We start from the raw sequence: 15,244 nt of genomic DNA, 5'->3' as shown, positions 1-15,244 counted from the left end.
ACCCACCAGCGCTCCTCTTTGGGCAAACTGGGGCCTCCCCTGTCTCTAGACCATCACCCCCTCTCTTCAGACAGGCAATAGACAACTGGTGCCTACCCATACTGGAGGGGCACAAGGTAAATGTGAGGTCACGTGACCGCTCCACATGTTTCCCCTGCCCAGTGACCCCTCCCACCCTGAGCCCAGCCCAGGGCCACAGCACTCTCCCCACTCCACATTACCTGTGAGGGGATGGGCTCTCTGCGCCTCCCCCTGCATGTTCTGCTGCTTCTGCTGCTCTCCCTGGTAGCTGCAGCTCCGTCCCACTTCCTGCATGGCTGCCAGGGAGAGAGGCCGAACATGCCAGGTGAGGGGGAGGGGGGAGGCACAGGGAGAGGAGGATAGAGCCCCTCTCACTCCCTGCCCTGCATTTGACCCCTCCATGCTCCCCCACGCGTTGCCTCTGAACTGGAGGAGGAAGGACTTAGCTCCCACTAGTCTGCATATGGGGCCTCTGCTGACACCACACCAGCAGTCATGATGAAGTGGCTGCTGTGAGAGTCCCCACAACACAGAATTCCTGGCTGGGGCATTTTTTCACAACCACAAGGGCTAGAAATACATGTACTTCAATGAAAGCTGAGACTGTGCCTTCATCCCTTGACTAGTGCCTATGCCTTATTCCAGACCCAATTTTACTTCAGTCCCTTTGGATATTTTGGAGGTGTCTAGGAGGGAGGAATGAGAGAGAGATTATGGACATACACCCCACAAGCATTAGTGATAGCGGGTTGGTGACAAACTGTGACACTTGGTCTAATTTTGTGACTCACTCTCCCTTTTCTTTCCTATTGTCTTCTCTCTGTCTGTCTCTCTTCTGTCTCTTCCACCAGTAGCAGCCGTATTATTACACTGATGTCCTGACTGTGGGCTGTGCTGTGGGGGTTGGCTGCTGCTTTGGGACACCACTTGGAGGCAAGTGGCTGCTCCCTTCCTTTGCCTTTCCTCAGGATATCTTCATCCCCAACCCCCAATTCAATGACCATTCCCTATAGTTTCAGCCTCACCCCCACTCATTCCCTAGTATGTCCTCCCCACAGAGAGACAACCTCCAGCAGCAAGAGACTCTGCCCTCTCACTTTTGCCATCCCTTTAACTCTGCCTCCTTTGCAAAACCTTTTTGACCCAAACTTGATGGGAGCAGTGGGCAATGATGGCTGGACAGAATACTAGAAGTTCTGGGGAGATTTCCAGATATATGTCCAGGTGATAACATCTCTGTTTTCTCTAGGGGTGCTCTTCAGCATTGAGGTCACTTCCACCTACTTTGCTGTGCGCAATTACTGGCGTGGTTTCTTCGCAGCCACGTTCAGTGCCTTCATCTTCCGAGTGCTCGCCGTGTGGAACAAGGATGCAGGTAAGGCTAGAACCAAGACCTCTGTGTCTGGTGTCCAGGCCTCTATTGTCTACTTCATCTCCAATTTTGCCTCAATCCAGAAATACAGTGGGGATGTGACATTTCCTCCACCATCTTCCTTGCATACATGACAGGCAGAGAGAGGGAAAGAAGGGGGAGAGTAGCAAACTTATGTCAAAAATTAGCTAACTCCCCGATCCCTCCCAGTCCTAGGTGTGTCAGGGGTTGCCCAAAAAATTCACCATGAGGATACATGAATCCCCAAGAACTGGGAGGATTCTTTAGGTGAGAATTCACAGTTGGTCAATGTAATGTAGGGCTGCATACACAGAGACATGCCATCCCAGAGCAGGGAGGTGACAGTATTTACAGCCTCACACTGGGCTGTCAAGCAGAAAGGTAACAAATTGGAGGGAATTCAGACAAGTGCAATAACCAACTGATTAGGAGGCTGGAAGGACTGATTTATGGGGAAAGATTGAAAGAGCAAAATATACTGGCTAATGATGATGAAAAAGAGCAAAATAACTCTACAGGTAGCAGAAGAGGGTAAATGCATTTTCATGCAGACATTAACACCACAGAGGGTGAGGCTTGTTCAGGATGGTGCAGGGAGGTAAAGGGGAATGTTTCAGATACTGCAGTAATGGAGACAGAGAGAGAGATTAAGTAGCTGGATATGAGGAAAATATCTCCTAATGTTGAGGGGCTGTTAAACTGTGTATGGTCCATCTAGTCCAGTGTCCCATCTCTGACAGTAGCCAGGACCAACTGCTTCAGAGGATGGTATAAGAACACTGCAGTATGCAGATCTGCCCCCCATATTAGGCCTCATCCTAGTCCCTAGTAGTTAGAGACTAAATTAGGGCCTGAAGCATGGGGTTTAACATCCCTTCCAATACTTACTGTCATTAACTATGAAAACCCTGGATATTCTTGTTAATCTTGTCCAGTCTCTTTCTGAATCTTGCTAAGTGCTTGGCCGCAACTACTTCCTGGGGCAGTGATTTCCACAGTGTAATCCCACGTTGGGCAGGAAAGTATTTCCTCTTGTAGTTCTGAATTTCCCACCTTTCAGTGTCATTGAATGTAGCCTTGTTGTTGTGTTAAGTGGCAAGGAGCATAGAAGTTCTTGCTCTACTGTCTCTAGACCAGTCATTATTGCATAGACTTTTATCATGTCCCCTGTTATTTGTCTCCTTTCTAAGATAACAGTCCCAATCTTTTCAATCTCTCTTCATACAAGAATTTTTCCAGGACCGCAATCATTCTCATTGCTCTTCTCTGAGCCCCCTCTAGCTCTTCAATATCCTTTGGAGATGAGGTGACCAGTGCTGCACACACAATCCAGATGAAGCCGCACCATGATTTATATCAAGGCATTATAATGTTCTCCATATCATTCTCCATCCCATTCCTTATGCATTCTAGCATCTTGTTTGCTTTTTTGATTGCAGCTGCACATTGAGAAAAGCTCGCCACTGCTGTCTATGAGACCTGGGTCCCCTTCCTGAGTTGATACAGTTAATTTAGAACCCTACACGGTGTATAAGTTAAAAATTTTCCCTCCACTGTGTGTTACTTTGCATTAATCAACACTGAATTTCATTTGCCACCATGTTGCTCATTCCCCTAGTGTGTTTAGGTCTCTCTGAAGTTCCTCCCAGTCCTCTTTGGTCCTGACTAACTCAAATAATTCTGTCATCTTCAGATTCTGCTACTTCATTACTCACCCTCTTTTCCAGATCATAATATATTAAACTGCACAGAACCTATTACAGAACTTTGTGGCCCCCACTGTTAATCTTTAGCCATGATGAAAATTGACCATTTACTCCTAATCTTTGCTATCAGTCTTGTAGACAGTTTTTGCTCCATGAGAACACTTCGCCTCTTACCATCTTGTGCGGGACCTTGTCAAGGGCCTTCTGAAAGTCTAAATAAATTTCAACCGGCCCCTACTTTACTGACATGTTCAAAGAATTCTAAGAGATCAATGAGACATGACTTGCCTTTGTAGAATCCATGCAGGTTACAACCTGTCAGATCATAAACTTTGATATTGTTTTTAATGATAATTTCAACAAGTTTATCAGGCATGGAGCTAAGGCTAATTCCCCAGAGCACCCTTAGAGCTTTTTTAAAATATAGGTACATTTGCTACCCTCCAATCTTTGGAAGCAGTGGCTGTTGTTAATGAGAGAGAGTGTATTTTTTATTAACAACTCATCCACTTCATCTTTAAACTATTTCAGAACTCTTGCATGTAATCATCTAAGCCTGGTGACTTATTGCCTTTGAAATTATCAGTTTGTTCCAGCACCTCTTCTCTGACACCTCAATCTCTGAGACCTCATCTCTAATGCTAGGAAAGAGCAGGTCAGGGTCAAAATCTCCCCAACATTCTCAGTAGCAAAGACAGATGCATCTTACCTTCTCAGCCAAGTCTTCCTTAATTTCTTCCTTTAACTCCTGGGGGTGAGCCATGGGACCCACCAATTCTTTCTCCAGTTTTCTGCTTCCCCTATACTGGTTTTTACACCTTCAGCTATTCGCTCTTCGAACTCCATTTTGGCCCTTCTAATTTCCCTCCCACTTAATGCCTGCTATAGTTTGTTTTCCTGTTTACTGGCTTCACTAGGGTCAGATTTTCAAATTTTGAAGGATTTTTGTTTGGCTTGAATAGGCTCTCAAGCCTTGCCTGAAGCTATATTTGTTTACTCCTTGCCTTCCTGGTTGTCTTTTGTTCAGTGGTGCACATGTCTTCTGAGAGTACTATTGTTTCTTTAAATTGCATCCATTCCACCTGGAGGGCTTTTACTTCCTTTACTTTCAACTTTAGGGCCTTTTGACTAACCATCTCATTTATTGAAGTCTCCCTTTTTAAAGTTTAGTGTCACTTTTTGGTACCTTACTTGCCCCTGGGATGTTGAGCCTCATACTGTGGTCACTGTTACTTAGTGACTCAGCTACTGTCACTTCTTGAATTAGCAACTCTGTTTCATAAGAGTAAGCTGGGAATAACCTCTCTTCACTTGTGGTCTAGAACTAACTGTTTCAAGAAGCAATCACCCCAGTGTCAAGAAATTGTTTCTCTAAATTTGGTCATGTTGTGCTGTTTGACCAGTTTATATGTAGGTAGCTAAAGTCCCCCCATTATCTCCATTTATTAGGTTTTCCTGCCTCTGATCTCTCTCCACATTGTGCACTCAATTTCCTTTGCTTGATCAGGAGGCCAGTAGTACATTCTTACATTTTGGGATTTGTATCCCTAGAGATTTAGCTGTGTGGTTCTGTCCACTCTACATTTGTATGTCTCCAGATTCTATGGAAACCTTTAGACATAAAGCTACTCCCCCACCTCTTCAGCCTAGTTTGCCTTTCCTGTATAGTTTATAATCAGATATTGCAGTATCACATGAATTTTTGTCATTCCAACATGTTTCCATAAAGCCTATTGTATCAAAATCCTCATCGGCTGCAAGACCTTCTTAGTTCACTGATTCTAGCTTTTGAACGTTTTGCATTAGTACCGGTATATAGATATCTATAGTTTTAACTCTTGGGAAGGTGGCTCCAAGGGAAGAGGTGGAAACCCCATCACTTGAGTCATTTAAAACTAAAGTGGAACACAGTGAGGGTTGGGGAGCAGAAGGGTAGGAAGGGGCTGGTGGATACGATGGGACCTAATTGGTCTCTTCCCTCTCTGATTTCAATGACTGTGATAATTCCTTCTGTACCTCTTATGAGAACTGGGTAAATGCAGTTCCCAGAGAGGAGCCCAGCTTTGTCCCCATGAGGTGATCTTGTCAGTTTGTGACAGGGATGATCTTATCAGGGGCTGACTGAGATACAGTGAATAGAAAGGAAAATTCTCATTTATCTTCTGAGGATAAGAAACTATTCCCAAGCAGAAAACTTTGACAAACTGAAGTTAGATTGAAAGTACATCTCTTCCATTAACCCTCTACCCTCCCTCTCCACACAAATTAAAAGAACATTAAGGATGCAAACTGAAGCACTCAAAATGCAGGAAATGCCCAAGTTAAAGCTGTCTGCACACACTTAATTTGGCGTGTGCATTGCCATGCAGTCTTTAATTACCCAAGCCCATGCTGCTATTTCCCCACAGATCCTATCTCATATTCTCATTCAGTAATGCAGACTGGACTTTCTCACCCTTTTTTCCCCCTTCCCATCTCTTGCTCTCTCTTCTCTCACACAGTCACCATCACGGCCCTGTTCAGAACTAACTTTCGAATGGATTTCCCCTTTGATCTGCAGGAGCTGCCAGCCTTTGCTGTGATAGGGTAAGTCCAAAGGGACTCAACAAATTGCAGTACTAAACTGATATCAAGCGGACTCCATTGCAAATCTTCACTTAAAATGGAGTGACCGTCTGTTTAGACCATAGAACTCTTTCTGGAGGCTTGCCCTTAGAGATATTGCAACACAACCACTTTTGAGTGATCATGGAAACCCAGTCCCAGTTCTTTGACTGTTCACAGGGTCTGAACCCAGAGCCCATTCGAAGAACGCAGAAATCCAGTTCACGTTCTTCACCTTCTTTTGGGAGGCTGCACCAAAATCCATTCTAGGGGATTACAGAACTGCAGTGGGATTTTCAAAAGCACCTAATGTCTGCACTTCAAGCTGGAGGTGTACCTCCTGCTAGTGTAAGGGGACTGTTTTATTAACATTCAGTGGGGGTGTTTTGGTTGGCTAGCTCCCAGTACCAAAAGGGGAAGGGTCAATGGGAAATCAGGCCCCTGAGACTGACAGTCCCCCAGACTGGGGAGAGGCCAGTTCTCCAGGTCAGCCTGATTGATAGGGCGGGCAGGCTAATCAGGGAGTCAGGTTGCCAGGGGGGTCCTGTCCTCTGTGTGAGCTGGAATTGCCTGGGTCAGACAGAGTGGGGCGGAGCTAAGGAAAGAGCAGATCCTGTGCTGGGAGCAGGGCTGCAGCCACAGAGCCAGAGGGGCCAGAGAAGCAGCCCAGGGGGCTGGAGGCAGAGCAGCTGCATCAGTGCTGAGGCAGAGTGGAGCCAGAGCTAAAACAGTGGAGCTGGGGCTGGAGCTGGAGCAGTCTGAAACCGGGTGTGGTGAGCAACTGGGGCCAGCCAAGGGGGGACCCTGGGCAAAGGGCCCAGCGCAGATAAACACCCCCAACCAAGGGTACTTGCAGGCCAGACTGGGAGGCGGATCTTAACCCGAGGGGGGCCGACGCAGGGAAGAAGGGTCCCACCACCCAAAGCCCGGAGGTGTGTGGCCACCACCAAAGCAAGTGTCCAACCCCCAGCATCCCTGCAGCACAACCAGGGTCTGAGAAGGAGGCCTGGGACCTACAAGAAACAGACTGTAAACTGACATTCCAGAGGCACTGTTTGTAATGTTCCCTGCCACAGAGCGGGGTAATGTGTTTTCCTTTAACCTTTACCATTTTTCCTTATTCCTTTTTAAATTAATTGCTGATTAAATGAATTGTATTTGCTTTAAATTGTATGTAATGATCAGTGGGTCAGGGAAATGTCCAGTGCAAAAAGAGTACCCTGAAGTGGGGACACCCTCGCCCCTGTCCTAGGTGTCCACAGCAAGGTTGGGGGTCGAGCCTTGGAATCCTGGGCCCAGCCTTGTTGGGGTTACAAGGACTCTGCCAGACAGGGGAGTGGAAGGGGAGTCCTCGAGGGTAGGCAGGCCTCTGGGTAAAGGAAGTGGGAGCGAGGACTCAGATCCTTCCACTAGCCAATTTTGCTGGGGTAGTGGATAAGCCGGGAAAGTTCCCCACAATAGGGGAACCATTCCCCCGCTTACACGAGGTCTGACTGAGCTAGCACACTAAAAATAGAGTGTAGCTGCAGGCACAAGCGATGGGAGGGGCTAGCTGCTTGAGTACGTATGTACCCATCTGAGATACTAGGCACATACTGGGGGCAGCTAGCCTCTCCTACTGCTCATGCCCATCCGTGCTGGAACTAGGGGTGCTGAAGTGGTTTCCATCATATACAGGGTTTACAGTTGGGTTCAATGGCTCTCAGCACCCACACTTCACAAATTGTTCCAGCACTTCTGGCTGTGCCACTGTGGCAACACTCTATTTGTAGTGCACTAGCTCTGATGTGTCTACCCAAGCTCGAATTTACACCTCCAGCTCACAGTGTGGACATACCCATAGTGAGCTAGGAACACAAGTCCCACTGAAAGTCACTTAGGCACTTTTGAAAATCCCACTCATCCAGTTCGTTCTCCTGCTTCTAAGGCTGCCTTGCAAAGGTTCACTCACTTACTGACTGTAGGTGAGTCCATTTGTTTGGGTGGGCAAAGGGAAATTGGCTCTTTAACTTTGAAACTGTAGGACTGTGACAGTTCCAGCAGCTGCCTTTTGAGTGCTTCAGACTGTAGTTCTGTTCTTCTCCAGCACCATCCCTCTACTGGGAAAGGGGTGTACTGATGGGACACTAAAAAAAAACTTCGGAGATTGAAAAGGAGTGTCAGAAATCACAGCGATGGGTGTGGTATAAAGGGAGACAACAACCTCCCCTGGAGGAAGCCAGGTGCCACCTTGGAACTCACAAGCACTCACAAAGCTCATTGCAGCATAACTTTAATCCCCCACCCATTTAGAAATGCATTCTCCCCACCCTAGCAAATTCCCGCCTCCCCCTCTCTCTTCCTTTCCAGCCAGCATCTTTCCTCACTTTCAGGCAGCACAAAAAAGACACAAGTCCAGGCAACATGGGTGAACAGATTTTGTTTTCCTGGGCTTGTAAATGTACAAGACTGTTCTAAGAGGAGCAACACCTCCCCTCAGTGCTGGGGTGGTGGGGAGGAGAGCACAGAAATCCACTTCATATTAGAGAGAGCACCACCTGAGTCCACCACAGGGAATTTGTTTTCTATTAAAACCAGAAAATAAACAAATGTTACATACATAGTGTAGACAACACGTGATTTTATTATGTCTCATGCTGTTTGGCACTTCTGTTAAAACATCAGGTCCTGGAGTTATATGATTTCACAAGAATTTCTGCTTTTATTGAAATACAGTAAGTTTCTAGCCATTGTGATTTCAAAGAAAAGCTTGAAAAGGCACCTGAGTGCACATTGAAGGCTCCAAAACTGGAAGGCCAAGAAATACAGCTCCCCTGTTTATTGTTTTAAAATCTCATGATTTTTAAGCCAATCTCAAGATTTTTGGGGCCTGACTCATGAGTTTTGAGTGCTTGGGGTTGGCAGTAAGATTACATTTTCCTTGTGGCTATACCCAGAAAATAGTTTAGAGCTTGGTTAAAGGGCTGGTTGTAAAAATATTTCTCTCTTGAGTAAAGGCAGCTGGTCAACATTTTCAGAACAAAACACTTTTTAATTGAAAAATGGTCTTATTTTAAAAATGAACATTTTGGTGACAGTTTCCTGATTAGGGTTTTTCTTCTTTTGAAAACTATGGACAGACGCTGTATGTGAAACACTCAGTTGCTGGTGTTTTTGTCTTTATTTTGTGTAGGGCTGTTGGTGTTTGTGGTGTGGCAGGTGTGGCCCGTGCAGCTTGGCCAGAGGTTCTTTGTGGCCTGTGAGGCCCAGTGGTTGGTTGTGGGTGGTTTTTGTTTCCATTGCCAGTATTGATTGGTGGGGCCAGTCACATAGCTGGAATTTTTCAAAATGACATGTATCTTTTTGTCATTTTTCAATTTTGAAATAAAAAATAATATTTGGAATGACTGAGTTGGAAATTAAAAAGACAAAAAATTCTATAGAAAATTTCATAAAATGAAAAATTCATCAATTTTAAAAATGCATGCAATGAAAAGTGAGTTCTCGACAATATCTTTTGGCAATGAATTCCCCAGCTTAATTATGTGCTGTGAAAACAGTATTTCCTTTTACCAGTTTCCAGTGTGTTGCCTTTTAACTTCATTGGGTGAATGAGATGCAACCCTGTCTATCAGGTTACATTCCCTGGTCCTGATTACAGCAGGAAGTACAGAGGCCAATGCTAGCACAGAGAGTCCATCACACTTTTTGGTTAAATAATGAATAATTAGGAACATAGGCTTCAGTTCAGCAAAGCACGTAAGCATGTGCTTACCTTTAAGCACATGAGTGGTACCATTACTTTGCTGAATCAGGGCCAGAGTCCCTGTATACTCAGTATGATTGTATTTCCTGGTCCAATCTTCTGGCCAGATTGGTCCTCCACCTTGGCCCGGATCCCCTCTTTCATCCCCCAGTTAGATCTGTCAAACTCTCTTAGTTTCTTACACCTCTCCCATCACCCTGGTCTCTGAGCAACTAGTTGGTTGCTTGTACACATAGCTACAGTGATGTGCAGTGTGGTTCGTCTCCATCTTGGTAAATGCCAAGTGGAACCTCTGACAAGTCTTACATTCCACTGTTGAGCAAAAGCGGTATCCTCTTCATTCCATTGGATTCCTGCAACCAACATAACACAGACTAACTGTGGGGTTTTTCCATGGGGCAGTGGGGTGTGTGTGCCTCCAGAAAGCATCTTTGGAGGCCTCTGTAACAGATGGCACCCTCCAAAAAAATAAATAAAAAGCTGGAAAGCAGCAGACAAAAGACTGGAACACCCTTGGGAGGTTCCTGTGCCACACAGGGCTGGACATCCCCTTCTAACACATATTCTGGATCCCCTTTTGGACATGGGAATGTTTAAGATATAAAGTGGGGGAGAAGGGGGTTCAAATACATTTTTTCTCCCTTTACCAGAAACCCCAGTGACATCAGTAAGTGGCTGCTCTGACTGAGATACGCAGCCTTAGGTGCAAACTTTGATTCTGCCCATTTGTTGCCATTTAAAAGGCCAGGTGAATATCCATATGTGAAAAATACTTAGGCTTTATTCCCTGGTGGATAAATGGCATTTTGTGGATTGTGCTTCATGTCTTTTTATTTCATTTCCTCCACTTTAGGATCTGTTGTGGGTTCCTTGGAGCCTTTTTCGTTTACCTCAATCGCCAGGTGGTTCTGTGTGTCCGACGGCATACGGCTCTGAGCCAATTTCTCACCAAATAGTGAGTGTGCTTGAGCAGCAGTATTCTGCCTTAGAGGCCATTACCCTTCCTGACACTGGATAATACCTGTGGAGTTAGGTGCTACTCAATTACCAGAATCTGGCCCCAAGAGTCTAATTCAGGGGTGGGCAAATTTTTTGGCCCGAGGGCCACATCGGGGTTGCGCAACTGTATGGAGGGCCAGGTAGGGAAGGCTGTGCCTCCCCAAACAGCCTGGCCCCCGCCCCCTATCCGCTCCCTCCCACTTCCTGCCCCCTGACTGCCCCCCTCAGAACTCCCACCCATCCAACTCCCCTTGCTTGTCCCCTGACTGCCCCCTCCCGGGACACCCACCCCCTATCCAACCCCCCTGCTCCCTGTCCCCTGACTGCCCTCCCGACCCCATCCACATCCCCGCCCCCTGACAGGCCCCCCGGGACTCCCACTCCCAACCCTCCCTGTTTCCTATCCCCTGACTCCCCCCCCAGAACCTCCGCCCCATCCAACCATCCCCTCCTCCCTGACTGCCCCCCAGGATCCCCTGCTCCCTTACCCAACCCCTCCCCCCCCGCTCCCGGCCCCCTTACCAGCAGCAGGAGCTCGCAGCCGCGACACCCTGCCAGAGCCAGCTGCTCTACCTATGCTGCCCAGCGGGAGCGGCGGGCCAGAGCACGGCCCGTGAAGTGGCATGGCTGCAGGGGAGGGGAGATAGCGGGGGAGGGGCCAGGAACTAGGCTCCCCGGCCGGGAGCTCAGGGGCCGGACAGGACGGTCCCGCGGGCTGGATGTGGCCCGCGGGCCGTAGTTTGCCCACGTCTGGTCTAATTCATGTTAAGATATTTTTATCTGCAGGGAAGAAAATCTCTTCTGGGCTGAACTTTTGTCTTTACAAGCCATAAACAGCTTCTTGGTCCAGGAGAGACAGTCTAACATCTCCCTGCAATTTTTATTAGGAGGAGAAAATATAACTGGTTAGACAGGAAATGTTCTTAAAGTAGAAAATCAATAATTTCTTCATAAGAGTCACAGTTTATTTTTTGAATATATCAAAGAGAAAATGCCAGTTGAAATCTGACCCAGTATTTCAGTTTTGTAAAACAAACATTTATAAAATTAGGGCTGACAGAAATATTTCCACGTTCTTGGTCCCAGCTGAAAGACATATTTAAAGGAAAGATAACACAGAGCTTTAAAATAATCAGAGGGGTAGCCGTGTTAGTCTGGATCTGTAAAAAGCGACAAAGTGTCCTGTGGCACCTTATAGACTAACAGAAGTATTACAGCATAAGCTTTCGTGGGTGAATACCCACTTCATCAGACGCATGTGGTGGAAATTTCCAGAGGCAGGTATAAATATGCAGGCAAGAATCAGTCTAGAGATAACGAGGTTGGTTCAGTCAGGGAGGATGAGGCCCTCTTCTAGCAGTTGAGGTGTGAACACCAAGGGAGGAGAAACTGCTTTTGTAGTTGGCTAGCCATTCACAGTCTTTGTTTAATCCTGAGCTGATGGTGTCAAATTTCAAATGAACTGAAGTTCAGCAGTTTCCTTTTATGTAGGGAATATGTAAAAAGCGACAAAGTGTCCTGTGAAAGGATAAATGGACACAAGTCAGATATTAGGAATGGGAATATACAAAAACCTGTAGGAGAACACTTCAACCTCCCTGGACACACAATAGCAGATTTAAAGGTAGCCATCCTGCAGCAAAAAAACTTCAGGACCAGACTCCAAAGAGAAACTGCTGAACTTCAGTTCATTTGCAAATTTGACGCCATCAGCTCAGGATTAAATTTCCACCACATGCGTCTGATGAAGTGGGTATTCACCCACGAAAGCTTATGCTCCAATACTTCTGTTAGTCTATAAGGTGCCACAGGACACTTTGTCGCTTTAAAATAATGACATTTGTGTAGGACATTTTGAAATATCTTTCACCTCTAATAAATCCTAAATTATTATTACCAACACAGAGAAAGAAACATGTCTGTTTGCAACATGTGGGTTTTAAGTGAGCATTGTTCCTTTAAAGAATAAATAAAATATTGTATTGCCTCCTAAAATTTTTAAGGGCCTTACTCTGTGAGTTGCTGAGTGGTCTCAACAGCTAGCAATTTGCAGGTCTGAGTAGTGAGGAGCTCCTAGCTAAAGGAAAATAGTGACATTTTCCCTTTACGTGTCAAAAGAACCGGATTCATAGAATATCAGGGTTGGAAGGGACCTTAGGATGTCATCTAGTCCAACCCCCTGACAGATTTTTGGCCCAGATCTCTAAATGGCCCCCTCAAGGATTGAACTTACAACCCCTGGGTTTAGCAGGCTAATGCTCAAACCACTGAGCTAGCCCTCCCCCCATGAGCTAGCCTATTAATGATGTGGAGGCAGAATCTTCTCTCGCTGATTCATTATGGCACCTTTTGCTGGCTTACCATCAGAATAATCGACAGTATGACAAAGTAAGCGTAAAAGGTGAGCAGAGCCTGAGAAGCACGTAGTTTAATTTATATTTGTGAACAACTTTTACATAGATTCATAGAGTTTAAGGCCAGAAGGGACCATTACATCATCTAGTTTGATCTCCTGTATATCACAGGCCATAGAATTTCACCCAGTTACTCCTGTATTGAGCCCAGTAACCTCTGTTTAATACTAAAAGCTGCATGGGAGGAATTCAGAAAAGTGTGATGAATAACAATATCTTGCACTGAAATAATATTTTTGCCCCAAAGGATTCCATTGCCTCAACTTTACATCTCAGCTAAGCAACATACTTCCCTTTAGTACCATACTAGGGCATTGGGATTAGTACTGATTCAGCGGGGAGGGCACCCACCCCACTCCCTGCAGCACAGCACCCACTGGCACCTTGGGGTCAGTGCTGACTCAGAGGGGAGAGCATTCCCTAGTGAGTTATCCTCTGTAGTCTGTCTAGCACCTTAGTTGTTGACTCTTCTGCAAGCATTATGAACATAAGAACAGCCATACCGGGGCAGAACAATGGTCCATCTAGCCCAGTATCCTGTCTTCCGACAATGGCCTGTGCCAGATGCTTCAGAGGGAGTGAACAGAACAGTGCAAATTATTGAGTGATTTCCCAGGCCCACTCATGCTTGTATGATCTGACACAGTCACAGCCAAGGAAATAGGACTGCAGGAAAATAAACTGTAATATTGTGTTCAACTTCTTTCATTCTTTCCTGTTTCAGCCACCTTGTATACCCAGGAGTAATAACCTTCCTGATAGCAACGGTGACCTTCCCGCCGGGGTTCGGGCAGTTCATGGCTGGAGAGGTGAGAGAAGTTATAAAGGAGTAAATGTGTAATTCTGAAAGAAACACATGTAACCGTCTCCCCAATCCCCAGATCAACAAACACACACCATGGTGAGTGAGAAGGACTCTGAGGTGTCCCCTTCCTAAATCTCTCCCTGCCTCCTGCTCGGGAAGAGTTTGACCTCTCCTGGGCTGGAAGGAGAGATTTCTCTGAGAGTAATAATCTCCAAGCTCCCCTTCAGGCAGATCTGGGGAAGGTCCCTCCACTCCCACCTAGGGGGTTTAGGCAGGGAAATGTAACCCCTTGAACACTAGAGGAGATTAACTAGATTCTCCTCCATCCAAAGCCCTCTCTCTTTTCTGAGCAGGTTAAGGTTTAACTCTTCATATTCTAGAAGGAAATATCCAAAGAGAATCAGATCCTCTCTGGTGGGGAACCTGTGTATAACATTGACCCCATTTAATCTTTTGAGAATCACTGACACTTTTTGTGCCTTCTTTATTTGTAGCTGATGCCCAGGGAAGCCATCAGCTCCCTGTTTGATAATTACACCTGGGCAAAGCACATGGGGGACCCACAAATCCTAGGGAAATCTGCCATCTGGATCCACCCCAAAGTCAGTGTCTTTGTTATCATCCTGCTCTTCTTCGTCATGAAGGTAGGAAGCCCACCCATCCTGGACTGTCAGTGTGTCTCCCCTCTTGTGGGGATCAGAGCTCTTGACACCACCCTGCTGTTTGTAAAGTGCTTTGAGATCTGCTGATGACAAAGTTCTACCTGAGAGAAGAGATTGAGACTGAAAGAGAAAAAATCTCCAAAATAGGAACTAGCAAGAATGAGATTTTCTTACATAAAAATAGTGATGAGGGCAAACTGTGTGTTATCCTGGGGGAAGGAAGAGAGACAGCATCCCCCAGATCAGGACTGGACAATAATGGCCAGTGGACACAGGGGTCCCAATACACTATCCTGGGCAGACTGTATGTACTTCCAACGGACGCTAACAGGTTCTGCTTTTTTGGTAATGCTGGGATTGTTTGTCATGCAGATAAAGGTTTTTTTATTTGAACTGAGAGACGGTGGGCCATGGGGAGTAGCGGTGCAGTGTACATCTGATCTGCAATGCAAGAAACGTATCCTTCTAGAGTCACGGGAATGTTCACATATAGTCTGATAGGTCATTCCTGCCTCTAGATTCTTTGCTGCTGTGACAAACTGCTAGAGTAGCTGTTTCAGGCTGCTTATTTTGCTGTTGGTTGTGTTAGAGAGGAGCAGGCTACGCAAAGAAGCCCTGCCTCTGTGGCTCTGGCCAAAGGTTGGGCCTGATCATGGGTGGCGCGTGAACCACCAGCTGGGGGAGGCTAGCCCCAGCCCCAGCCCCACCCCTTCCGCCCGAGGCCCCGCCCCTTCCGCCCCCCTCCACCGCAGCCACCCGCCCCAGGCCCAAAGGAGTGCCGGGAGGGCAGGTGGCGTGGCCCCAGCCTCCCCAGCTGGAGCACTGGGGGTTTAAGGACTGGAGCCACACACAGGGAGCAGTGGTAAGCAGGGGGTGGGGTCACACCTGGCTGTTT

General features: G+C 46.6%; 1 protein-coding gene across 1 annotated transcript in view; it reads left to right on the top strand.

Annotated features, from left to right (window-relative positions):
* The window catches only part of CLCN1 (chloride voltage-gated channel 1), a 69,432-nt gene that overhangs the window by 33,048 nt on the left and 21,140 nt on the right, over positions 1-15,244 (top strand). Inside the window, 6 exon segments of the mRNA XM_024211805.1 lie at positions 876-954; positions 1,271-1,396; positions 5,622-5,706; positions 10,323-10,424; positions 13,607-13,691; positions 14,182-14,331. Coding sequence (XP_024067573.1) covers positions 876-954; positions 1,271-1,396; positions 5,622-5,706; positions 10,323-10,424; positions 13,607-13,691; positions 14,182-14,331 — 627 coding nt within the window.

This window comes from Terrapene carolina, unplaced genomic scaffold (assembly GCF_002925995.2).
Source record: "Terrapene carolina triunguis isolate 2854851 unplaced genomic scaffold, T_m_triunguis-2.0 Scaffold740, whole genome shotgun sequence".
Taxonomy (NCBI): Eukaryota; Metazoa; Chordata; order Testudines; family Emydidae; genus Terrapene; species Terrapene triunguis.
Note: the sequence above shows the minus strand (reverse complement) of the source record. Positions and strands in the feature narration are given on the sequence as shown.